The sequence below is a fragment of the Oncorhynchus keta genome, chromosome 27 (assembly GCF_023373465.1).
Source record: "Oncorhynchus keta strain PuntledgeMale-10-30-2019 chromosome 27, Oket_V2, whole genome shotgun sequence".
Lineage (NCBI taxonomy): Eukaryota > Metazoa > Chordata > Actinopteri > Salmoniformes > Salmonidae > Oncorhynchus > Oncorhynchus keta.
The window spans coordinates 43,036,572-43,061,460 of record NC_068447.1 but is presented as its reverse complement, the minus strand read 5'-3'; the positions used below and the strand labels follow the sequence as shown (position 1 = coordinate 43,061,460).

At 45.8% G+C, this 24,889-nt stretch overlaps 1 protein-coding gene across 19 annotated transcripts in view; it reads left to right on the top strand.

Moving 5' to 3' along the window:
• The window catches only part of LOC118360127 (E3 ubiquitin-protein ligase HUWE1-like), an 82,342-nt gene that overhangs the window by 33,166 nt on the left and 24,287 nt on the right, over nucleotides 1-24,889 (top strand). For 12 of the 19 annotated variants that reach the window (XM_052482488.1, XM_052482480.1, XM_052482484.1 and 9 more), the window contains 31 exons: nucleotides 2,765-2,957; nucleotides 3,162-3,253; nucleotides 3,766-3,986; nucleotides 4,151-4,208; nucleotides 4,538-4,714; nucleotides 5,694-5,939; nucleotides 6,455-6,588; nucleotides 6,784-6,893; nucleotides 7,182-7,370; nucleotides 7,617-7,833; nucleotides 8,382-8,504; nucleotides 8,796-9,033; nucleotides 9,914-10,136; nucleotides 12,827-13,011; nucleotides 13,378-13,434; nucleotides 14,380-14,502; nucleotides 14,622-14,717; nucleotides 15,117-15,386; nucleotides 15,565-15,717; nucleotides 15,872-15,999; nucleotides 16,266-16,347; nucleotides 16,554-16,730; nucleotides 16,979-17,129; nucleotides 18,266-18,527; nucleotides 18,823-19,003; nucleotides 19,266-19,461; nucleotides 19,753-19,920; nucleotides 20,272-20,432; nucleotides 22,350-22,458; nucleotides 22,670-22,893; nucleotides 23,276-23,487. In XM_052482488.1, coding sequence (XP_052338448.1) covers nucleotides 2,765-2,957; nucleotides 3,162-3,253; nucleotides 3,766-3,986; nucleotides 4,151-4,208; nucleotides 4,538-4,714; nucleotides 5,694-5,939; nucleotides 6,455-6,588; nucleotides 6,784-6,893; nucleotides 7,182-7,370; nucleotides 7,617-7,833; nucleotides 8,382-8,504; nucleotides 8,796-9,033; nucleotides 9,914-10,136; nucleotides 12,827-13,011; nucleotides 13,378-13,434; nucleotides 14,380-14,502; nucleotides 14,622-14,717; nucleotides 15,117-15,386; nucleotides 15,565-15,717; nucleotides 15,872-15,999; nucleotides 16,266-16,347; nucleotides 16,554-16,730; nucleotides 16,979-17,129; nucleotides 18,266-18,527; nucleotides 18,823-19,003; nucleotides 19,266-19,461; nucleotides 19,753-19,920; nucleotides 20,272-20,432; nucleotides 22,350-22,458; nucleotides 22,670-22,893; nucleotides 23,276-23,487 — 5,156 coding nt within the window. The remainder of the gene's footprint in view (nucleotides 1-2,764; nucleotides 2,958-3,161; nucleotides 3,254-3,765; nucleotides 3,987-4,150; nucleotides 4,209-4,537; nucleotides 4,715-5,693; nucleotides 5,940-6,454; nucleotides 6,589-6,783; nucleotides 6,894-7,181; nucleotides 7,371-7,616; nucleotides 7,834-8,381; nucleotides 8,505-8,795; nucleotides 9,034-9,913; nucleotides 10,137-12,826; nucleotides 13,012-13,377; nucleotides 13,435-14,379; nucleotides 14,503-14,621; nucleotides 14,718-15,116; nucleotides 15,387-15,564; nucleotides 15,718-15,871; nucleotides 16,000-16,265; nucleotides 16,348-16,553; nucleotides 16,731-16,978; nucleotides 17,130-18,265; nucleotides 18,528-18,822; nucleotides 19,004-19,265; nucleotides 19,462-19,752; nucleotides 19,921-20,271; nucleotides 20,433-22,349; nucleotides 22,459-22,669; nucleotides 22,894-23,275; nucleotides 23,488-24,889) is intronic. The other 7 variants (XM_052482486.1, XM_052482482.1, XM_052482491.1 and 4 more) reach the window with 7 other exon arrangements.

Genomic DNA, 24,889 nt, shown 5'->3' with positions numbered 1-24,889 from the left:
GCTCAGCGGGGTATTTGCCTCCGGATGAAAGTGACGAGAGCGACAATGAAAACTATCCAACATTGGATGAAGCAATTCTGAGGCTATTCAACTCCGACACCGAAGGAGATGACATCAGTGGTTTCAGTGCATAGGAGGAGGAAGATGGTGAGCAATGACTTTCTTGGTAGGCTACTGTTTTAATTTTTGTTACAAGCCGTATTTCGTTAAAGCCTATTTATTTTTGTTACAAGCCGTGTTTCGTTTAAAGGCTGTGTAAAGTTAATTTGTTTCAATGTACCGGTAGGCACCTGCAGCTTATAGACATGTGCGACTTATTTATGTACAAAATACATATTTTTTAAATAATTCAGTGGGTGCCGTTTATATTCAGGTGCGCTTAATAGTCCAGCAATTACGGTAAATAAGGATTAAATGAAGGTGTAAAAAAAAAAAAAAAATTGTAACTGCCAAATCTGTGTCCAAAAATACCGATTTCCAATTGTTATGAAAACTTAAAATCGGCCCCAATTAATCGGCCATTCCGATTAATCGTTCGACCTCTACTTCAAATCCTAGGAAAATACAAATGAAATCTTGAATTTACTTGTCCCGATTCAATGCCGTGGAAGCATAACTACATTGTATTTATGAATAGCAAAGGGATACAGGAGATGGGATTTATTCTGTCAGTTCGACATCTTTTAAAACTTGTCAACTTGCTGTTCGGTCATCAATCAAAGCACAGTAAATAGCCTATGAACCCGTATTCCATGGCTGGCTATTTAGGCCTATGAAACATGCGAAAGAAAATAAAAGAATGCGCAACAAAACAATAATTGGGCCTAAGTGGATTTCACCTCATTGTTAACACTTAGTGCCTTTTAAGAAAGTATTCACACCCCTTGACTGAATTCAAAATGGATTACATTTAGATTTTGTGATACTGGCTTGCGCACAATACCCCATAATGTCAAAATGGAATTGTTAAAAACAAGAAATACATATTAATAAAAAATGAAAGGCTAATTAATGTCTTGTCAAGTATTCAACCCATTTGTTTAGCCTAAATCAGTTCTGTAGTAAAAGTGTGCCTAAGTCATGTAATGACTTGCATGGACTCACTCTGTGTGCAATAATAGTGTTGAACATGATTTCTGAATGACTACCTCTGTACCTCACACGTACAATGATCCTTAAGGTCCCTCAGTTGAGCAATACATTTCAACCACAAAGACCAGGAAGGTTTTCCAATGCCTTACAAAGGAGGACACTGATTGGCAGACCTATTTTTGTTTTTTTAAAGCAGACATTGAATATCCCCTTGAGCATGGTGCAGTTATTAATTACACTGTCACTCCAAAGATACAGACGTCCTTCCAGTTGCTCAAGTGGAAGGAAATGAGCCCAATGTTGACTTTAAAACATTTAGTTTAATGGCTGTTATGGGAGAATTGAGGATGGATCAACATTGTAGTTACTCCACAATACTAACCTAAATGACAGAATGAAAAGTAGAAGGCCTGTACAGAAAACATTTTTTTCCAAAACACGCATCCCGTTTGAATCAAAGTTAAAAATAATCAAAATTAAAAATAAAATAAATGTGGCAGGGAAATGTGCTTTATCCTGAATACAACGTGTTATGTTTGGGGCACAAACAACCGGTCACTGAGTACCACTATATATGTTTTCAATCATGGCGGTGGCTGCATCATGTTATGGGTATGCTTGTCTTCGGCAAGGACTAGGGTTTTTTTTAAATAAAAAGAAACGGAATGGAGCTAAGCACAGGCAAAAACCTAGAGGAAAACCTGGTCATCTGCTTTCCAACAGTCACTGGAAGAGAAATTCACCTTTCAGCAGGACTATAACTTAATCAATAAGGCACAAGGGGTTGTGGTATATGGCTAATATACCACGGCTAAGGACTGTTCTTCGGCGCGACGCAAAGCGGAGCTCTTATGGACTTACCCATAAAGACTCACATCTGTAATCACTGCCAAAGGAGATTCTAACGTGTTGACTCAGGGTTGTGAGTACTTAATGTAAATGAGATATTTCTTCATCAATAGATTTTCAAAAATGTCTTACCCTGTTTTTGGGGTGTTGTGTGTGTAAATGGGTGAGAGGATTTAAAAACAAAATCCATTTGGAATTAAATCTGTAAAACCACAATGCGCAATAAGTCAAGGGCTATGAATAGTCTCTGAAGGCACTGTACATTACATGGGGTGTGTAAATTAACTCAGGAGACTCAATGTGCTCTCCCTCCTCCGTGAAAAGAAATTCAACCGCAGCCAACCACAGCGCAGAAAAATAACACTTGTATAGAGAGGCGGGACAGACAGCAGACTGACAAACCAGCAGTGTTTCCCTGTCGACGCTCGCTTTGTGACTGACGGGCACCTGTCCTATCAATAGATCACTAGAAGATGAATATCGTTCATTCTAGCGGGATAAGGCGATAGACTTTTCTTCACATAGCCCTCCCTCCCTCTCCAACTTCACTCATTCCTCTCTTCCTCATCTCCTCCTCCTTTCTGCCACACAGCATTACATGAAACGGTCATTCTCCCTCATTGGTTTCACCTCACCTCCCTCACTCTTTCCTCCTGTTCTCCCCCCCCACTCCTGATTGCCTTTACGTTTTGATTCCCTGCGCCTTCCCCCACCCTCCTTCCCAGTCCCTCTCCTCCTAGTTGTTCCCTACCCCTCGCCACTCTGTCTCTCACTCTCTCCCTCCCCTTTTTCTCTCTCTTTCTCCCTTTTCTCTCTCTCACAGTCTCTCTCTCTGCAGGTCCCGGCCACCCGGGAGGTGCTTGGTTCTCTCCCTAACGTGTTCAGTGCCCTGTGCCTGAACGCGCGAGGCCTGCACTCCTTCGTCCAATGCCAGCCTTTTGAGCGCCTCTTCAAGGTGCTTCTGTCACCTGACTACCTGCCTGCCATGAGACGACGTCGCAGCTCTGACCCTCTGGGTGAGTGTAGGGGATGTGGGTGTGTTTTAGGAATCTATTATGGTGAGACTTTTTGAGAGGACTCTGTGAACTTAAAGGAACACTATTCACTGTTGAAAAAACAGGTGTGTGTTCAAGTTATGTTGTATGGTGACACATTACACTGTTGATTCAGATGAGATTGTCTGTCTGTATGTAACCGTTCTAATGTGTGTGTTTCTACAGGAGACACTGCATCCAACCTGGGCAGTGCTGTGGATGAACTGATGAGACACCAACCCACTCTGAAGACTGACGCCACTACTGCCATCATCAAGGTGGGTTCACAATCTGAAATGATCAGCAGCATTGATCAGGGATGGGCGCGAGTACTCAATTTGAGCTTAAGTACCGACAGACTTTAAAACTGTCTGATGTTTATTGTATGTCAAGTGCAATGAAAATGGGTTCATGACCAGAACAACTGTTGGCATACCGCTCACTTTTTTGCCTTCAGCCCCACGGTACTCGAGTTCTCAATGATTTTCGTGGATACTCCGACACAGAAACTCTTAAATGTCCTACTCTACCATTGATCATGTCCAGACTTGTTTTACCTCACAATATGACTTCATCAGGAAAAACTGAACTCTTGTTGCAGCTTTTTACTAGGGCCCAGAGTTTAACAGTTTCAGGTCATGAATGAACCTAGGACCCCGATCATTCAGATTGACCATGTTAACTGCATAGTAAACTAACCTGGATCAGTGTGATCTGAATAGGAACAATTCATTGTTAGGCCCTAGAGTTTCACGGTATAGTAAATGAACACCTGCTTGTCTTCTCCCAGTTACTGGAGGAGATCTGTAACCTGGGCCGAGCCCCGGAGTACATCTGTCAGAAGCCCTCTATCCAGAAGACTGATGGCACCGTGACCGCGCCCCCGGCACGCTCTTCCCACGCCGCCGAGGAGGCCTCTAGCGAAGACGAGGAGGAGGAGGAGGCGCTCCATACCTTCACCCAGCAGCAGGGGGAGCCAGAGAGCAACAGACAGTCAGTGCCAGTTGAACTGTATGACATACTAAATCAGAGATGTGATTTCTCCTGATCAATTCAGGATTTATTGCTCCTCTGATATTTAATTTTTTCCTCTATTCAATAATGTTTTACATTTCACATTTTGTTACATGTGTTTGCGTTGGGGAGTTGGAATGCTGATGGTGTTTTTCCTATAGGGTTGTTGGCACCGAAGAGAGGATACCCATTCCTCTGATGGATTACATTCTCAATGTGGTATGTGGTGTCGAAGTCTTTTCCCATTCTTTCACCTACAATTAAAAAGCACACTTAAATCAAGTCCCTTTTCCACTAAACAAAACTTGTCAATGAAGCATTTCTAGTTTCTCAAATCATGTTATGAGATTGTTTCCCTTGTGAGTGTTCAAAATAAATCTGCACATTGGTACTAGGTTTGAAACAAAATAATCATTTTTGGGAGCATATTTATTATTATTATTTTTTATACTAGTATGTAGACTCTTGTTTTCTACTATTGTCTAATCAAGCGCGTTTTGTTCATATACTGTACCATACCATGAGTCTTCCCTGGTTTCCCCTCTCAGATGAAGTTTGTGGAGTCCATCCTGAGTAACAACACAACCGACGACCACTGTCAGGAGTTTGTCAACCAGAAGGGTCTCCTGCCCCTGGTCTCCATCCTGGGTCTACCCAATCTGCCCATTGACTTCCCAACATCAGCTGCCTGCCAGGCTGTAGCCGGGGTCTGCAAGTCCATACTGGTGAGACCTGACACGGGTTATGGGGATATGACATGGGTTGTTGTTTTAGTTGGTTGTTGGTATTACCAGCTATGTTTGCTGAAGGTAGAAAATCCTAGGAAATGTTATTTAATTAACACAAGCTCCAATTGTGTGTCAATTAATTGACTCCAATCAAAAACAAGGTTGAAAAGTGGTAGAATTGCCCTTTTAAAGTGTTGGCCAAGAGGTTCGGACCTCTTGCGTAATGGTGAAGTTGTTGGCTAAAGGGCTACACCCCGAGTTTGCTACCACATATGTCAATGAATAAACTGCCCGTAATGTACTTCTGAGTCCGTTGGAGAGGATCAGCTTCAGCAAAGTGAGGTGTCGAATCACTGATCGACAGATAGTATTCCCTGCCAAATAGGCTTTGTACAATTAACAACCAGACATTGATTGATAGATTGCAGACAGCTTGTGTCAATTTAAGTAACATTCCTAAGTATTTTTTTTAACCTCCAGCAAACGTAGTGGATAATGCTGGAAATAGCAGTATTTAAAAAATAAAACTCTACCAAAACAATTGGCACTAGATATGGGGGTATGAGCCCTACCAGGGTCTTGAGAGTCCACACTGTTGAGACTGGGAGCATGGGGAGATGTGGGGATATTATTTAATTGAATTTGTTAATGACTGAGCTCAAGCAGAGCTCAACAACTATAGACGCTTATTAAGAAAAGAGAAAATTAACTTAGATGTTACATTGATCTTTCAATGTGATTAAGGTCCTATGTTCCTTAGGTTCCCTTTGACACTGCTATATTGTGACCACAGTCCAGGCTCCTTGGGGCATGCCAGACCTGTGCTGGTCCTCAATCTCTGACCCCTGTGTGTGGTGCTGCTGTGTTGTGACTAAACTCCAGGGTGACCTATTAAATGTAACCAACTTCAGTCTCTGATCCCTGTGACTGTGCTGTATTGATACTGAAGCGCCGTGTGTTGTCCCGTGGTCCCCAGACCCTGTCCCATGAGCCCAAGGTGCTCCAGGAAGGGCTGTGTCAGCTGGACAGCATCCTGTCGGCCCTCGAGCCGCTCCACCGCCCCATTGAGGTCCCCGGGGGCTCTGTGCTCCTCCGAGAGCTCGCCACCGCCGGTCATGTGACCGACGCCACGCTGTCGGCCCGCGCCACACCCCTGCTACACGCGCTCACCGCTGCGCACGCCTATATCCTGATGTTCGTGCACACCTGCAGGGTAGGACAGGTAAGAAGCCTGGGAACCAATTAGCAATGCTCTCTCACACATACACACACACATGCATACATACATACATACATACATACATACATACATACATACATACATACATACATACATACATACATACAGTTGATGTCGGAAGTTTACATACACCTTAGCCAAATACAGTTTTTCACAATTCCTGACATTTAATCCTAGTAAAAATTCCCTGTCTTATGTCAGTTAGGATCACTACTTTATTTTAAGAATGTGAAATGTCAGAATAATTGTAGAGTGATTTTACTTCAGCTTTTCTTTCATCACATTCCCAGTGGGTCAGAATTTTACATACACTTAATTAGTATTTGAAGATGTCAGACATATATAACCAACCAACTGTCGACATATTGCAGCTTTGTCTGTGGATTTCAAAATAACCATGTCTGTGGTTTTTATGTAATTTTTGGGATGCTTTGTTGTTGCTTAATAGTTGTGGGTGCATTAACCGTCCCGTCTCTTTTCATGTTTGTGTTGTACAGAGTGAGATCAGGGCCATCAGTGTGAACCAATGGGGCTCACAGCTGGGTCTGAGTGTTCTCAATAAGCTGAGCCAGCTCTACTGCTCTCTGGTCTGGGAGAGCACTGTGCTGCTATCACTCTGCACACCCAACAGGTACACTAAGCTGACTCTTTCTCTCCTACTGGCTCTTTATCCCCCTCTTGCTTTATCCATCTATTTTGACCTTGGGTTTCTCTCTCTGGTTCTCCCCTTTTCTCTCTTTCTCTCTCTCTCTCTCTGGCTTTCTCTTCCTCAACAGTCAGCCAGCAGCACACAGTAACCTACTCTTTCTCTCCTCTCCTCTTTTAGTCTCCCCCCAGGCTGTGAGTTTGGCCAGGCTGACATGCAGAAGCTTGTTCCCAAGGAGGACAAGCCATCTGGCAGCACCACAGCCACTGCCTCAGGATCCAGGAGAGCTGGTAATGAAGACGACCTCCTACTGGAAAAAAACCCAAAACAAAATGTTATTATCAAATATTTATGAACGTTAATTCATTAAGTATGCAATAGGACATTTTGTTGGGCAATGTTTGGCAGTGTGCTTTACATTCTGAAAAAAACTGCCAACTTCGGAATGTTAGTCGGGTGTTTGAGCAACGTGCAAAGAAAGAACTGAAGGATCTTTTAGCCAAACTTTCTCTTCCATCCCAGCCACCACTAGCTCTAACCACTTAGGCCTCTCTCTCTCTCCCCCTCTCTCTCCCTAGCTGATTCTGACACTGTTGCTTTGGACCCCCCTGCCACGGGTCTCCTGGAGGGGATGGGGTTGGACGGGGACACACTAGCCCCCATGGAGACTGACGAGCCGACCGCCGGCACCGCTGACCCCAAGACCAAGTCTAAACTGACTCCCGCCATGGCCACACGCATCAAACAGATCAAACCACTGCTCTCCGGTGAGGAAATCCTAGATTTTTCTCTTTATTTTATTTATTTGTAGTCGGGTAGTTGGCATAATTGAAGTGTAGAATGGCATCTCCACCAAATGGAGAGATGTACGGTCAGAATCTCTGCGTTAGTGAGAAGTGTGTCTAACTCTCTGATGAAGGTCAGAACACCTCCGCTATGTCTACCGATTCTTTATTTGGCAGCGCGAGCTGTCTTTTTCCTACAGGTGTGTAACTCTCCCCTCTCACCTCCAGCATCGTCTCGCCTGGGCCGGGCTCTGGCTGAACTCTTTGGTCTACTGGTGAAGCTGTGTGTGGGCTCTCCAGTCCGTCAGCGCCGCTCTCACCACGCCACCAGCACGGGCACTGCCCCCACCCCTGCCGCCAGGGCCACCGCCTCCTCCCTCACCAAGCTGCTTACCAAGGGCCTCAGCTGGCAGCCCCCGCCCTACACCCCCACCCCTCGCTTCAGGTACGCTAGTCAGTCAGTATCTACCCTGTCACACCCAATCTTAAAGAAAATCATCCCATCAGCCCATACAAGCCAACCTGTTCTATAGTTCTCAGAGGGTGGATAAGATTTGGTAATACTTTTGTCTTGTTTCTGATAAGCCCAGAGGGCTGTTTGCTTGTGGACATAGATCATCACTCGGGGCTCCCGAGTGGCGCAGCAGTCTAAGGCACTGCATCTCAGTGCTAGAGGTGTCACTACATACTCCTAGTTCGATTCCGGGCTGTATCACAACCGGTCGTGATTGGGAGTCCCATAGCGCGGTGCACAATTGTCCCAGCGTTGTTGGGGTTTGGCCGGGTTAGGCCGTCATTGTAAATAAGAATGTGTTCTAAACTGACTTGCCCAGTTAAATAAAGGTTTTTAAAAAAAATGTAACATGTAGGAGAGGCAAGAGGTTAGTTTAGTTACAAGGCTTTACGCTTGTCAGAACGATTCCAACTGCATCTATCGATTGGCTGATTTAATGCTCCCAGTGTCAATTTTAACACTATCACTTGTCTCTCCAGGCTGACGTTCTTTATCTGCTCGGTGGGCTTCACGTCCCCCATGCTGTTCGATGAGAGGAAGTACCCCTACCACCTCATGCTGCAGAAGTTCTTCTGCTCCGGAGGACATGATGCGCTCTTCGAGTGAGTGGAGCACCCTTGCTTAGCTCTGTTAATATCTGACAGACTTGCGTTGTTGGTACTTCTTTACATGGAATTTGTCGACGCCCTGTAGCTACAACTAACCCTACTACTGTTGCTGACTACCTGACTGTACATACGTATTGACTTTTGGCACTACTTTTGTCAGCATTGTCAATACAATCATTATGAGTATGGCCTTGTTTTACCTGATCATGTGAGTTGAGCAGGACAACAATGTGTTTCTCTGCCCAGCAGCACTGACACATTTCTCCTTCCCCTCTCTCTCCCCAGGACATTTAACTGGGCTCTTACTATGGGTGGTAAGGTGCCTGTCTCCGAGGGCTTAGAACACACTGAGCTTCCTGACGGGACTGGGGAGTTTCTGGATGCCTGGCTGATGCTGGTGGAGAAGATGGTGAATCCCAGTACTGTGCTGGACTCACCCCACAGCCTGCCCGTCAAGGTCCCTGGGGTTACCCCCACCACCCCCCAATTCAGCGCCCTGCGGTTCCTCATCGTCACTCAGAAGGTAGAGGGTGTGTGTGTGTGTGTTACGTGGTTGCTTGATTGGCATCTGCGATGTTTGAGTTTGCACTCAAGGTCATTTTGTATGGGCCGTCATTGTATATTAAAATGTGTTCTTAAGTGACTTGCATAGTTAAATAAAGGTTAAAGCAAATAAATACATACACATAAAGGCCAGCATCCCTGAGTCGCCTCTTCACTGTTGACGTTGAGACTGTTGTTTTGCGGGTACTATTTAATGAAGCTGCCAGTTGAGGACTTGTGAGGCGTCTGTTTCTCAAACTAAACACTAATGTACTTGCCCTCTTGCTCAGTTGTGCACCGTGGCCTCCCACTCTTTCTATTCTGGTTAGGGCCAGTTTGCGCTGTTCTGTGAAGGGAGTAGTACACACCGTTGTATGAGATCTTCAGTTTCTTGGCAATTTCTCGCATGGAATAGCCTTAATTTCTCAGAACAAGAATAGACTGAAGAGTTTCAGAAGAAAGTTCTTTATTTCTGGCCATTTTGCACCTGTAATCAAACCCACAAATGCTGATGCTCCAGATACTCAACTAGACTAAAGAAGGCCAGTTGTCTTGCTTCTGTAACCAACACAACCGTTTTTAAACTTGGATTAACTAATACCGTGTGCCATTGGAACACGGGAGTGATGGTTGCTGATAATGGGCCTCTGTACGTCTATGTAGATATTCCATATATATATAGATATCTCACACACACACACACACCTACTCATTCAAGGGTTTGTCTCTATTTTTTATAATTTTCTACATTGTGAAGACATCAAAACTATGACATAACACACATGGAATCATGTTGTAACCAAAGAAGTGTGTATTTTGACGTAGTCTATGGAATACTAACCCACTCTCACTGTTTTCAGGCGGCGTTTAACTGCATCCGAAGCCTGTGGAACAGGAAACCCCTCAAAGTGTACGGGGGCCGCATGGCTGAGTCCATGTTGGCCATACTCTGTCACATCCTTCGTGGTGAACCAGTCATCCAGGAGCGGCTAGCCAAGGAGAGGGAGGGCACGGCCCGGCCAGAGGAGGAGGGGGGCCCAGGGGCCACCACGGTGCCTGTAGGCCCCAGCTCTGGAGCTGGAGGTGAGCTTGCATTTTACTAAGGCAGCATTATTAGGGATTGGTTGATGCTCAAATGTTTCATCGACAGAAGATTTGAATTGCAAATCAACTTGACTGGAGGTACTCAACACACTTTAATCTCAAAGGCGTTCGATGGGGTTGAGGTCAGGCCTCTGTGCAGGCCAGGCAAGTTCTTCTACACCGATCTCAACAAACCCTTTCTGTATGGACTTCGCCTTGTGCACTGGGGCCATTGTCATGCTGAAACAGAAAAGGGCCTTCCTCAAACTGTTGCCTCAAAGTTGGAAGCACTGCATCGTCTAGAATTTCATTGTATGCTGTAGCATTAAGATTTCCCTTCACCGGAAATAAGGGCCCTAGCCCGAACCATGGAAAAACAGCCCCAGACCATTATTCCTCACCCACCAAACTTTACATTTGGCGCTATACATTGGGGCAGGTAGCGTTTTCCTGGCATCCGCCACACCAGATACGTCCGTTGGACTGCCAGATGGTGAAGCGTGATTCATCACTCCAGACAACGCATTTCCGGAGTCCAATGACTGCGAGCTTTACACCACTCCACACTACGCTTGGCATTGCGCATGGTGTTATTATGCACTTCCATGGCTGCTCAGGTTATTATGCTGACGCTGCTTCCAGAGTCAGTTTGGAACTCTGTAATTGCAACCGAGGACAGACTTATTTTTATGCTCTTTATCACTAGGCGGTGCAGTTCTGTGAGCTTGTGTGCCCTCCATTTCGTGGCTGAGCCGTTGTTGCGCCTAGGTGTTTCCACTTCACAATAACAGCACTTACAGTTGACCAGGGCAGTTCTAGCCAAGCAATAATCTTACTGAGTGAAGGGAGTAGATTAATTGGTTGACTATTGGCAGGAGTAATGGGTGGGTTCTTTGCTGTCTTTCGGGATTGGGCACATTTTAGCATGCTTCCAAACATTTGCAAATGTCCCTTTTTCCAGTGACCAATTAAATATGTCTTACAGTGGCGCTGTGATCTGGGGAGCAGCATAGCGAAGTAAAAAATATTCCATAAGATCACATTACCTGTAGATTTACCATCAGGTAATGACTTTAATAGGTTCAACATCTCCTCTACTGACACCATTTGTAGAATAAAAGAGCAGGTTTTTTTGCTCATAATATGATCATCAATCCATTGGACAATAGCTTGTTTGGAAGATTGGGTGTTTACATTATCGCTCAGTAAATAGATTTTCTTAGTAAAGAAAATCTGAAATGATTGGCAATATCATCTGGTTTTGTTATTGTTTTCCCGTCAACCTCCACACTAGATGGGCATGATGAAATAGATGTACCAAGTAAGCTCTTAACTGTATTCCATACCTTTTTACAATCATTTTTATAATTAATAAAAGCATTTTTGTAAAAACAAATATTGCGATCTAATTTACCTGCCTAATTACATTATTTTCATCAATTTCTAGTTTAGATTGGTCTGCTAGGGCTTTTGCCATATTTCTTTGAGAAAATCACCCAGTTCATCAATCTATGGAGATGGATGAGCCCCAGCTGTACTCTTACGTTACTGGGGCATGATGGTCCATTACCTCAGTGAGCAAATCAGTAAAACATTCTCTAGCGTGGTTTAAATCATCCTCTAGATAAATCAGCTCCCTGGGTAGCGCAGCCAAATCATTTTGGAAATGACTCATGATTAAATGTTTTAAAATGTATCTCGACTACAGTCCTAAATTCACGCCCTAAAGTTTAGGCTTACATACTAATGCCTAAAGGTGTCGGCATGCTTCAGTTCGGCTGGCGGCTAGGCAAACCAAACAAGTGAGCTAGCATACTCCCATAAAAGATCACCCGCTTGAAAAATAAATAAACTTTGTCCATTTTGAGACACCGGCGCCAATATACACTTCCTCAAGAGTCAGAATTGATCTAAGATGACTCAAGAAATCTGTCATTAAATTATTTTTTCCCCCCCGCTGAGATCTTAGTCGCTCACTTTTTATCTAAGATACTTGGTGCTGTATTTCTCATTGGAAAAATGTTCATGAAAATGAGTTCTCGTTGAATGACTACAAAGACTTTATTGAAGAATCCCTACAGTTGACCAATCACGGACAAAGGGTCTTCAACTTCAGCTCCAAAACTTCGGCTGGTCTCGAAAAAAAGTGTGCCCTAACTGCCGAAAAAAAACCTTCCGTAGTACAAAACAAACAAAAACGTCAGAATGTCGTCATAATATATGCACAAACGCTGATGCCTTAAAAATAATGAAAAACAACCCTCAATGTTTCCTAGAAATATAAATTGCGTAAGAATGATACATTTATGATTTATTAACAAATAACATTTTTTTAAATGTTTTTATTTATTCAACCTGCCTGCCACCCACTCACCCTTCATCCACACATTGTTTCATGACCCTAAACCCACCTGCCCCGTGGATATAATAGCTACTGTAGAGCATGAATGTGTGCTGGAAAACCTTGGTAGAGTATGGGTGAATTAGTTGTGGTGCTCATTGGAATTTTGTTTCTTTTTGGTTTCAGACCAATGCCTAATTATTACTTACATTTAGTGTTTTAATGATATTAATAGCAGCGAAAGCTGAATTATTTGACACAATTTACAATGTTTATGCACATTAAGGATTAGATTAACATACAAGAACTGTCTAAGGACACTCATTTCAAATGCATGAATTTAACATAGGTGGAGTTGGAGCTATAGGAACCCCTGGAGCAGCAGTGACTGCAGCAGAGGTGCCAGCAGGTTCCGGGTCAGGACCGGCTACCGGAGGCAGTTCAGCACCACCTGCACCAGGTGAAGCAGCAGAGGACTCTAGTAACTCTACTCCCAGGAGAGAACCACCGGTTAACCAGGTTCCGCTACAGCAGGTAAGGGGAAAGGGGGGAAGTTTGGGTGCCAAGGGGAGTTGAGGAGTGTGTGGGTGTTGATCAGTTTGAGTTTTTGGATTTCATTAACTTTGGGACTGTTTCTTCATAGAAATGTATTTTTGGTGGATTGCTTTTCTCATAGACAGATTGGCATTAGACATTTGACAGCTTTGTTTGTTTTATGACTGCTTGCATTACGATTTGAAAGCTTCAATTTGATGGCCTCTGTTGTACATTCACTGTCTTGTTAACTAATAAGGTGGTCATGTTGCAATAAGATGAAATTGGACTGTTTTGTTGTCAACCTATTGACCCCTTGAACCCTCACCCTGGCGTGGCCTGCTCCACTTTGTCTTGTTATGACAGGGGCAGGGAGGAGGCAGGGAGAGGCAGCCAAACGTCAACCAGCAGCAGCTACAGCAGGTATACAGCTAGCTGGCTCCACAGCCAGTGTGAATCAAAGTCCATTTATACTTGACCTGAGCTGTGCATGCTTTCTCCTACACTGTGCTGAACTTACACATTATCGAATTTATACTGCTCTCTCGTGCTTGAAATTGGGGTCACGGTTAAGAAGGGATTTAACGTTTATTTTACTTAACTAGGCAAGTCTTGAGAACAAATTCTTATTTACAATGACATCTGAACCTGGACTACGCTGTGCGCCGCCCTATGGAACTCAATCATGGCTGGATGTAGTACAGCCTGGAATCGAACCAGGGACTAGTGACGCCTTATGCACCGAGATGCAGTGTCTTAGACCGCTGCGCCACTTGGGAGGGAGAGAAAGTGTGAGGACAGAGGCATGTTTTGGAGGATATATGTGAGAAGAGCCCTGCTATAAATCAAATGGGTTGAATTTCAATGAGGCATGAGAACTGCGTAGAGGGTAGGAAATCATGCTATGTAGAGGTTAGGGAGGATGGATAGGTCATTCTGGAAGGATGAACAATGACATAAATGAGGATGAGGATTTCTGATCACACTGCCACTGTCTGCTCCTTTTCTCTCTCTCTCTGTCCCAATCTATTTTATGTGCTCTCTGGCTCGCTCTCTGTTCTGTGCTCTCTTTTTCATTCTCCGCGGTCACTCTGATCTCTCTGTGGCTCTGTCCTCCCTCCCTTCCACCCTCCATCTATCAATCAAATGTATTTTATAACATTTTTACACCAGCAGTTGCCACAAAGTGCTCTACAGAAACCCTACCTAAAACCCCAAGAACAAGCAATGCAGAGGCAGAAGCACAGTGGCTAGGAGAAACGTCCTAGAAGGAACTCTGCTCTAACCCTGTCCTGTGACTCCGGCCTCTCCCCTCTTTCTCTCTCTCTCCTCTAACCTTATGTAATCCTTGTTCTCTCCTCTATCTAGCTGATGGACATGGGTTTCTCCAGAGAGCATGCCATGGAGGCCCTGGTGAACACCAGCACCATGGAGCAGGCCACAGAGTACCTGCTCACACACCCTCCTCCTCTACTCAGCGGAGCCGTCAGGGTGCGACCGCACACACACACACACACACACACACACAGAGAGAGATTACAGATATTACAGATTAGTCCCCCCTTCCCATAGTGTATATTAAGTGTACTTGTATGTCCCTCTGTCTGTAGGACATGACCATGTCAGAAGAAGACCAGATGATGAGAGCCATCGCCATGTCTCTGGGACAAGAGGTCAGCATGGAGCAGCGCTCTGATTCGCCCGAGGTTTGCCGCCACACACGCACACTTAGACATGCCCCCCCCCGCACACCGGCATACGGAGGGAACACATTGGTGAATTAATTAAAATGTGAATAGGCGAAGGCTCATAAATGAATAACCAGGGCCCAGCCCAGAAACAAGCTGTAGAGTCTACACCCTAGGTATGTGTACATCTGGAAGTATTGGATAGATGTAAGCAATACTGTTGTAGCCACAGATCTAGAGTTCTATTTCTGTGTTTGCACTGTCGTCTTTTCAGTTGATGGGCTCATTAGAATAATAGCCACATTGCTTTTGTCTATACAGTGCTCTCAGATTTGTTCTGTGCCAAGGGGTTGTTTCTGGACCGCCACTTCACCACCACACGCTCATGTTCCCCAACTCCATCTTTCCCTCTCTCAGGAGGCAGCGCGTCGTCGTGAGGAGGATGACAGGAGAGCCAGGGAGCGTACGGAGGAGGAGGAGGCTCGCTGCCTGGAGAGGTTCCTGGAGGCCGAGCCACTGGACATTACGGAGCTCCACGCCTTCACTGACTCCATGCTCCCCGGCTGCTTCCACCTGCTGGACGAGCTGCCAGACACAGTCTACCGCCTCTGTGACTTGCTCATGACCGCCATCAAGAGGAGCGGCCCCGAGTACAGGGACCTCATCCTACGACAGGTCGTCAACCAGGTGAGTAACATGGTGTGTGTGTAGTTAGGTGTGATATGCCCGAGTTAAAAAAATATAGATATCAATTATTTCACATACACCGGATAGGTGCAGTCAAATGTGTTTGGAGACTTCTTTGTTATTATGCATTTATAGTATCAGTATACCAGCCTCTCTATGTCATGTTTCTGATGTGTAGGTGTGGGAGGCAGCAGACGTGCTGATCAAGGCAGCAGTACCCCTGACCACCAGCGACACCAAAACGGTGTCCGAGTGGACCAGGCAGATGGCCACCCTGCCCCAAGCCTCCAACCTGGCAACACGCATCCTGCTGCTCACACTGCTCTTTGAGGTACGGAAAAACAGACAGACACACAGAAAAACATCCTACTGCTCAAAATATTTGTTTGAGGTCATGGCAGAGAAAGAGAAGCACAGCAATTAATTTCTCTCACACTCACTCACTGGCCCTGTATGCTGATCCACGCTGTCCTGTTTTCCTTAAGGAGTTGAAGCTGTCGTGTGCCAGGGTGGTGGAGAACAGTGGGATCCTCAATGTGCTCATCAAGCTGCTGGAGGTGGTGCAGCCCTGTCTGCAGGCTGCCAAGGAGCAGAAGGACATCCAGACACCCAAGTCAGTACCACCCCCTCCTCTGGATCTGTCACAGAAAACTGATGAGAGGACCACTCGAGATTAGCTAGCTGGCACACCTGCAGGATTGCCCTTCAGTAATCGTGTCATAGTGTCGTGCTAGAAATAACAGCATAAATGATATCTTTCCTTTTTCCAATGCCTTACTAGAGAGAATGACTTCAGGTGAAGTAAATGTATAAGCCCGGCTCCTCCCAGACAAATTGCGATGTTCAATACGGCTGAACATTCTCTGTGACTCTCTATAGGTGGATCACTCCAGTGTTGCTGATCATTGACTTCTACGAGAAAATGGCCGTCTCATCCAAACGCAGAGCGCAGATGAACAAGGTAAGAATAATGTCCTCCGGGTGTTGCATAAAGATGAATCGACTCTATAGAATATGCATATGATTACCATCGTGTTGCCATAGCTGGTCTTTTCCTGACCCTTCTCTCACTGAAAATACACATTTTCTTGTTTCCCATGGACAATAAAATAATTTTCCCTCTCCTTCCTTTCTTCCCTCTCTCTTCCTCCCCTCCCCTCTCTCCAGTACCTGCAGCCCAATGGTAATAACTGGCGTTGGTTTGATGACCGGTCCGGCCGCTGGTGCAGCTACTCTGCCTCTAACAACAGCACTATAGACTCAGCCTGGAGGGCTGGAGAAAGCAGCGTCCGATTCACTGCGGGACGCAGGCGATACACCGTACAGTTCAACACCATGGTCCAGGTAGGAACTCTTCCTCATAGCCTCTCTTATACATGCCACTCCAACTCAAACAAAAGAACTGAGTCGACAAACAGTGAAACATATTTATTTTATTCATCAGACTTTGTGAATACTTTTTTAAAATCCTGGTCTTTAAAAGCATGCTCTAAGGAGAGTATTCATTGAAAGTGCTTTTTAGTTCAGTAATTGGTTTAATATGGGTCTGGTAAACCATTTCCTTTCTCAGATTTCTTCTGTTTCTATTCCAGGTGAATGAGGAGACGGGTAACCGTCGTCCGGTGATGCTCACGGTCCAGAGAGTGCCTCGCGTTCCTAAGCCGGCCAAGACTGGCAGCATGACGGACTCTGAGAGAGAGGAGGGAGACAGGGGCAAGGCAGAGGAGACTCAGACAGACCCAGGTGATGACTGGACCGACTACTACTAGATGGGAGGAGCTATCGTTCCAGTATAGCCTCAAACTGGTTTATGAGAGGGAGGAGGGAGACTGGGGCAAGGCAGAGGAGACAAACAGACACTCATGTAATGACCTACTAGATGGGAGACACTGTTTTAGTGATATGCACAACCCCAGTGTTTTATAAGCAGATACGGTAGATTGAAGCACATTTTCAGCTAAAGGTGAAGTGTGCAGGTGTTCTTTACCTTTTGTTAGCCATTGCTGGAGCCACAAACTGCACTCTCACTGTTTATTGGCCAGTCTGAGATATGACTTTCTTTTACAACTCTGCCTAGAAGGCCAGCATCCCGGAGTCGCCTCTTCACTGTTGACGTTGAGACTGGTGTTTCGCGGGTACTATTTAATGAAGCTGCCAGTTGAGGACTTGTGAGGCGTCTGTATCTCAAACTAGACACTCTGTACTTGTCCTCTTGCTCAGTTTGTGCACCTGGGCCTCACACTTTCTATTCTGGTTAGCCAGTTTGTGCTGTTCTTTGAAGGGAGTAGTACATATTGTTGTAATTGATCTTCAGTTTCTTAGCAATTTCACGCATGGAATAGCCTTAATTTCTCAGGACAAGAATAGACTGACAAGTTTCAGAGGAAAGTACTTTGTTTTTTGCCATTTTGAGCCTGTAATCGAACCCACAAATGCTGATGCTCCAGATACTCAACTAGTCTAAAGAAGGCCAGTTTTATTGCTTTAATCAGAACAACAGTTTTCAACTGTGCTAACATAATTGCAAAAGGGTTTTCTAATGATCAATTATCCTTTTAAAATGATCAACTTGGATTAGCTAACACAACGTGCCATTGGAACACAGGAGTGATGGTTGCTGATAATGGGCCTATGTAGATATCCATAAATCAGCTGTTTCCTACAATACAATAGTAATTTACCACAATAACACTGTCTACACTGTTTCTGATCAATTTGATATTTTTTAATGGACAAAAAAATTGCCTTTCTAAAACAAGAATTTCTAAGTGGCCCCAAACTTCTGATACGGTAGCGTGTGTGTATGTATGTCATTAGACCAGTTATACCGTTTCTATAGTTGTGTACCATAGTAACATCCCCCTCTCTGATTCTTTCAGACTCTGCCCCAGTAGCCGTGGAGATGAGTGCTCCAAAAGAGGACAATGCTACCCCCCAACTAAAAGAGTCCTCCTCCGGTCCCTCTGCTCCCCCCGCCCCCCCTCCCGCAGCCCCCCTGGACCCCACATCGGAACGCACCGGGACAGGAGGAGCCATCGTGGTACAGGGCCTGACAGAGGATATGACCACAGTGCTCATCAGAGCCTGTGTCTCCATGATCAGTGTCCCTGTGGACCCAGACACCCTCCACGCCACACTAAGGTTCCTGTTTTACTTCTATATGGTTCTTGTTTTCTTCTTGAATCTTTTTTTTGTTATTAAAAGTGTCCTGAGTGTTATGAAAAGCTCTAGACCATTTAGCTGACAGTGGCTATCTTGTAGGAAGGTTTACTTGCTATGACTCTTGTTTGTTTTTGCCTGCCTAACATCAGTTGGATATACTGACTGAGTCGCTCTGTCTGGAAAAGGGCGTCTGCTACATGACTAAAATGTACTTCTGGAATATTTTGTTAGTGTGACGAAAAGCCCTCAACTAAAGTGTGTTCTTCTCTTTCAGGCTATGCCTGCGCCTGACGAGGACCCACCATTACGCCATGATGTTTGCTGAGCTGAAGAGTACCAGGATGATCCTGGGGCTGACGCAGGGGTCAGGGTTCAACGGCTTCACGCCCCTCGTCACCCTGCTGTTCAGACACATCATAGAGGACCCCGCCACGCTACGACACACCATGGAGAAGGTACTGGATATTAAACCCCTCCCTCACTAATACCTACCCAGCATGCATCTCAACAGTCCTCTCCTAGAAATGGACAGGCGAAAGCTCCAACACATTGCTATTTTGACTATTTCCTGTATTTTCTGATCAGTGGAGCTAAAGGAAAATGGATAGGAACCCATTTTAGACTGTTGAGACACTCCCAGTCAGTGTTAAAATGTAGTGCAATATAGCCATTAGGGTTTTGCACTGAGTGACAGTGCCCCCTGTCTACCCTCTCTAGGTGGTACGGTCAGCAGTGACCAGCGGGGCGGGCAGCACCACGTCAGGTGTGGTATCAGGCTCCCTAGGCTCCAGAGAGATCAACTACATTCTGCGTGTTCTGGGCCCTGCCGCCTGCCGGAACCCGGACTGCTTCGCTGACACAGCCAACAGCTGCGTCCGCATCGCCCTACCCGCACCTCGCGGAGCTGGTACGGGTACGTTAAAATACTCTCATGGGAAAAATCCATATTTTATACAAGTGGATAGTTAAATGGCCACAGGCCTATCTAGCTGGAAGAACCATGCAAAGCAGCGTGGTGTGGTGACCAAATCTTTATTAAACCACTTTTGTATACATATCGGACAGACCTGTGGCCATTCAACTATCCTCTTGCACCTATAGCTCTCGGCTAGTTCCCTATTTTACAGTGTAACGTAACAATGTGACTGTGTGATTAAACGTGTACATGGTTGCTCGAAGTGTTTTTCTCCCTTCCTCTGCTCAGCCTCAGATGATGAGTTTGAGAATCTGCGTATCAAGGGGCCCAACGCGGTGCAGTTAGTGAAGACCACCCCCCTCAAAATGTCTCCGCTGCCCCCCATCCCTGACACCATCAAAGAGGTCATCTATGACATGCTAAATGCCCTGGCCGCCTACCACGCCCCTGAAGAGGGTAAGACCCTCACACAAACACTCTATCCCGATTAGTCTTTCCCGGGAGTCCTCTCATCCTGTCTTCTCTTGAGTCATGGAGCCACATGATCTTAACGTCAATGTTGCCTTGTAGCTACACCTGTGTGAAGTCTAGCTTACTGCTAGCTTACTGTGTGAAGTCTAGCTTACTGTGTGAAGTCTAGCTTACTGTGTGAAGTCTAGCTTACTGCTAGCTTACTGTGTGAAGTCTAGCTTACTGCTAGCTTACTGTGTGAAGTCTAGCTTACTGCTAGCTTACTGTGTGAAGTCTAGCTTACGGCTAGCTTACGGCTAGCTTACGGCTAGCTTACGGCTAGCTTACTGTGTGAAGTCTCCCCTGTAGCGGAGCGTCCAGAGGAGCGTGCGGTGGCGGTGCCCGGGGGGCAGGACCTGTGTCAGATCCTCCAGGATGTGGGCGACGACGTTTACCAGCAGTACAGACTCACCAGACAGGGCAGTGACTTCGACTCGCAGTCCGCTTTCCATATCAACGTAAGTGTCATGTGTGGCTGGCTGTTTGTAAGAGTCATTCTGGTCATGGTCCTTTTTCAGTAGGGCACACGGTAGCGAAAACGTTTTGCATTGGGAAAACAAAAGATATGGGTAGGTTTTCGGCCGTTTTATTGAAACTTAAATTATTCCCTGACTCAAATAGGCTATAGGTTGCTAAAATATCTGTATTTGTTTTATTTAACCTTTTATTTAACTAGGCATGTCAGTTTAGAACACATTCTTATTTACGCTGGGCCAACTGTGCGCTGCCCTATGGGCTCCCAATCACGGCCGGTTGTGATGCAGCCTGGAATCGAACCAGGGTCTGTCGTGACTCCTCTAGCACTGAGATGCAGTGCCTTAGACTGCTGCGCCACCCGGGAGCTGCCTTTTATTTAGTAGCCAACTCAAACTTTGACTAACTGGACTAATCACAACTTGGAGTCCATATCACTGAGTCAAAATGCAAGCTGAGATCTCCTGCTCAGATGTATTTATTTTTTAACATAATTTCAAAAACATAGGCCGATGCAACATTAACTAAATAAAAAAAGTTCTGTAGCAAAGAGGTTTGTACGTTATCACAGCATAGCATTGGCTATGCTTGAGTTTCCTTGCCAACGTTGTTCTTCTCAGACCGTTTTGATATTATATATTTTTTTAAATATATGATCACACTGTTAATAGTTAGGCACAGCTAAGTGAGAACCTTTATTTTTTAATTTTTTAACTGGACTGATGGCCTGCATCTGATGGTCAGTCTGAGGGGAAGGAGAGAGCAGTGGTGAGGCTGCATCTCCCCAGACTCACCATCCCCCTCTCTCCACTGAGAAAAGGGGACACAGTCTTCTAGTTAATAACGAAACTTAAGTCGCGCAGCATTATTTCAGCCTCATGCACCAATTCATGTTGTTACTCCTATGACCAGAGTATGTGAAATATTCCTCGATATTTAAAAAGACACAAGCTGCTAATAATAACAACGCTAGTTTATTGACATCCTTTGCTGTACTCGTTGATTGCAGCTGCAGTGCTGATTGTCGTGTGACTGGAATGAGCGACGGTGCATTTTATGGCTTATAAAACTGTTGAACAAAGTGTTGACAGTGCTGAATAACAACATAAACACAAACTTAGGCTACACATCAAAACAGCAACTCTTTGCTGTATTCGTTGAGTCTAGTCATGGTTTTAGAAGTTTTGACATCTCTCAATACAAACTCTGCTGCGTGTTCAAGGCTTGGTTTTACTCTATGGTTCTGGGAAACTGCAGACACGGTGATCTGAGCTTTCTGATTGGCTAGCGGTAGGCCTATAGGTGCACTTGATTTGCTCTCTGGGCCTGCTGGGTAGGCGGAGTTCTGCCTTCAGACACATGAAATGGTTAAAAATGCAACCGCTTTGCCTTCCCAGCGCTAGGGCTGCTGAATCAAGTGCATCTCCCGCCCCCCAAAAAAGGAACGCAAGCCATTTTCGCGTGCGCTATGGACTCAGGGAAAATGAACTTGGCAACGTATCGTTATGTGGTGGAAGATAACAACGTAAGCTCTGTTTCAGCACCACACAAATGGGCCAACTAATGGACAATTCCCTGCTCCACTCTCTTCGCAACACAATTCAAGTTGCTGGTTTTGAAGAAATATATAATTTTTGAAACGTTTCTGACCCTCAATATAATTGTTTTGAACCGCGAGAAATGTTTTCATTCCACCCACAAGCTGATTTTTTTTTTAGGGGGGGGGGGGTGCAGGACTCTGCTCTTGTTGGACAGGTTCGGGTGAAACTTCTCCATTTAAAGATGTTTGTCTTCTTGAACCGGACCCAGGAGTGCGAGTTTCTTGAATCAAAACATTGATATGTATGTTTTGAAAGCTGCTGTATTGGTAGGTCATATTTTCTCCCCCTCCTGTCTCTCAGCCCCAGGTGTTTTCTGCAGATGGAGCGGTAGCTGATTCCTCTCAGTCTGGAACACCCCAGGGAGAAGGTGAGACCCTCCCTCCCTCCTCCTCACCTCCAGCCTCCACTGGTACTTTTACAATACACTTCTTTCCTTAGTTTGGTCAATTTGTGTGATGCTAATATACAATATAGTGTATTTAAACAAATCGAGATTTGTCACAATTGCCCCATCAATGTTGTAACATTCCTAAACACCTCTCTCCCCCTGCTCGATCCTAACTCTCTTCTCTCTCTTTTCCATTCCCTCCATCTCCCACCCTCTCTCCCCACCACCTCAGCCTCTACTCCAGAGGAGATGCGTGAGGAGAAGAAGGAGGTGGAGGGGGAGAAGGGAGCCAGCTCAGAGGAGGGTAAGGGGGCCAAGGCTAAGGCCTCCAAGCCCCTGATGCCCACCTCCACCATCCTGCGTCTCCTGGCAGAGCTGGTCAGGTCCTACGTGGGCATCGCCACCCTCATAGCATCCTACTGTTACACGGCCGGACAGTCTGAGCTCATCAAGGAGGTAGGGGTGTTCTACCTGGACTGGGCAAAACGTCCAGCTTTCACAATCTATGTAGAGTTTTACTACTGTAATACATTTGGCACAAATTGCCTCAAGGGCTCGAAGGATTTGAGGAGTTTAAACACGATGTTGACAAACTCCTGTTTTTCTCTTCCCCTCCCTGTATTGCCATAGCCACTACTCAAACTTCATTAGAGAAAATGTGGAATATATCCTGTTGTTTCTATTTGACCTGACTCTAGTCCTCTCTCTGTGTGCTGTATATGTATTTAATTTCTGTAGAGGTATGTACAACTGTACTGCTCTATATTTGTAATATGTTGAGTATAAGACTTGTTGTCCTGACTCCCTTCTTGCTCTCTCTGTCTCTCTCCCCCTGCAGGACTGCAGTGTATTAGCCTTCGTGCTGGACCACCTGTTGCCCCACACCCAGAGCTCTGAGGACAAGGACACCCCAGCCCTGGCACGCCTCTTCCTGGCCAGCCTGGCAGCCGCTGGCACAGGCACCGATGCACAGGTGGCCCTGGTCAATGAGGTGAAGGCCGCACTCAGCCGGGCGCTGGCCATGGCAGAGGGCACGGAGAAACACGCCAGGTGAGGGAGTGGGCTGGGCAGGGCAGAGAGATCATAATTGTCTCAAAACAATTAAGCCAATGTTTTTTTCCATGGGGCTCATAAACTCATCAAAAGGTCCTCTCCCTGTCAACTGCGTTTATTTATATTTATAAATATTTAATATTTTGTATGAACATAAGATTCAACAACTGAGACAAACTGAACAAGTTCCACAGACATGTGGCTAACAGAAATGGAATAAGGTGTCCCTGAACAAAGCGGGGGAGGGGTTAAAATCACAAATAACAGTCAGTGTCTGGTGTGGCCACCAGCTGTATTAAATCTCCTCCTCATGGACTGCACCAGATTTGCCAGTTCTTGCTGTGAGATGTTACCCCACTCTTCCACCAAGGCACGTGCAATTTCCTGGACATTTCTGGGGGAATGGCACTAGCCCTCACCCTCCGATCCAACAGGTCCCAGGCGTGCTCAATGGGATTGAGATCCGGGCTCTTCGCTGGCCATGGCAGAACACTGACATTCCTGTCTTGCAGGAAATCACGCACAGAACAAGCAGTATGGCTAGTGGCATTGTCATGCTGGAGGGTCATGTCAGGATGAGCCTGCAGGAAGGGTACCAAATGAGGGAGGAGAATGTCTTCCCTCAACACATAGTGTTGAGATTGCCTGCAATGACAAGAAGCTCAGTCCGATGGTGCTGTGACACACCGCCCCAGGCCATGACGGGCCCTCCACCTCATACTCGATCCCTCCACCTCATACTCGATCCCGCTCCAGGCCTCGGTGTAACGCTCATTCCTTCGCCTATAAACGCGAATCCGACCATCACCCCTGGTGAGACAAAACAGCGACTCGTCAGTGAAAAGCACTTTTTGCCAGTCTTGTCTGGTCCAGCGACAGTGGGTTTGTGCCCAGAGGCGACGTTGTTGCTGGTGATGTCTGGCGAGAACCTGCCTTACAACAGGCCAACAAGCCCTCAGTTCAGCCTCTCTCAGCCTATTGCGGACAGTCTGGGCACTGATGTAGGGGTTGTGCGTTCCTGGTGTAACTCGGTCAGTTGTTGCTGCCATTCTGTACCTGTCCCGCAGGTGTGATGTTCGGATGTACCGCTCCTGTGCAGGTGTTGTTACACGTGGTCTGCCACTGTCCGCCCTGTATTGCTGTCTTAGGCGTCTCACAGTACTGACATTGCAATTTATTGCCCTGGCCACATCTGCAGTCCTCATCCCTCCACGGAGATGAGCAGGGACCCTGGGCATCTTTCCTTTGGTGTTTTTCATAGTCAGTAGAAAGGCCTCTTTAGTGTCCTAAGTTTTCATAACTGTGACCTGAATTGCCTACCGTCTGTAAGCTGTTAGTGTCTTAACGACCATTTCACAGGTGCATGTTCAATAATTGTTTATGGTTCATTGAACAAGCA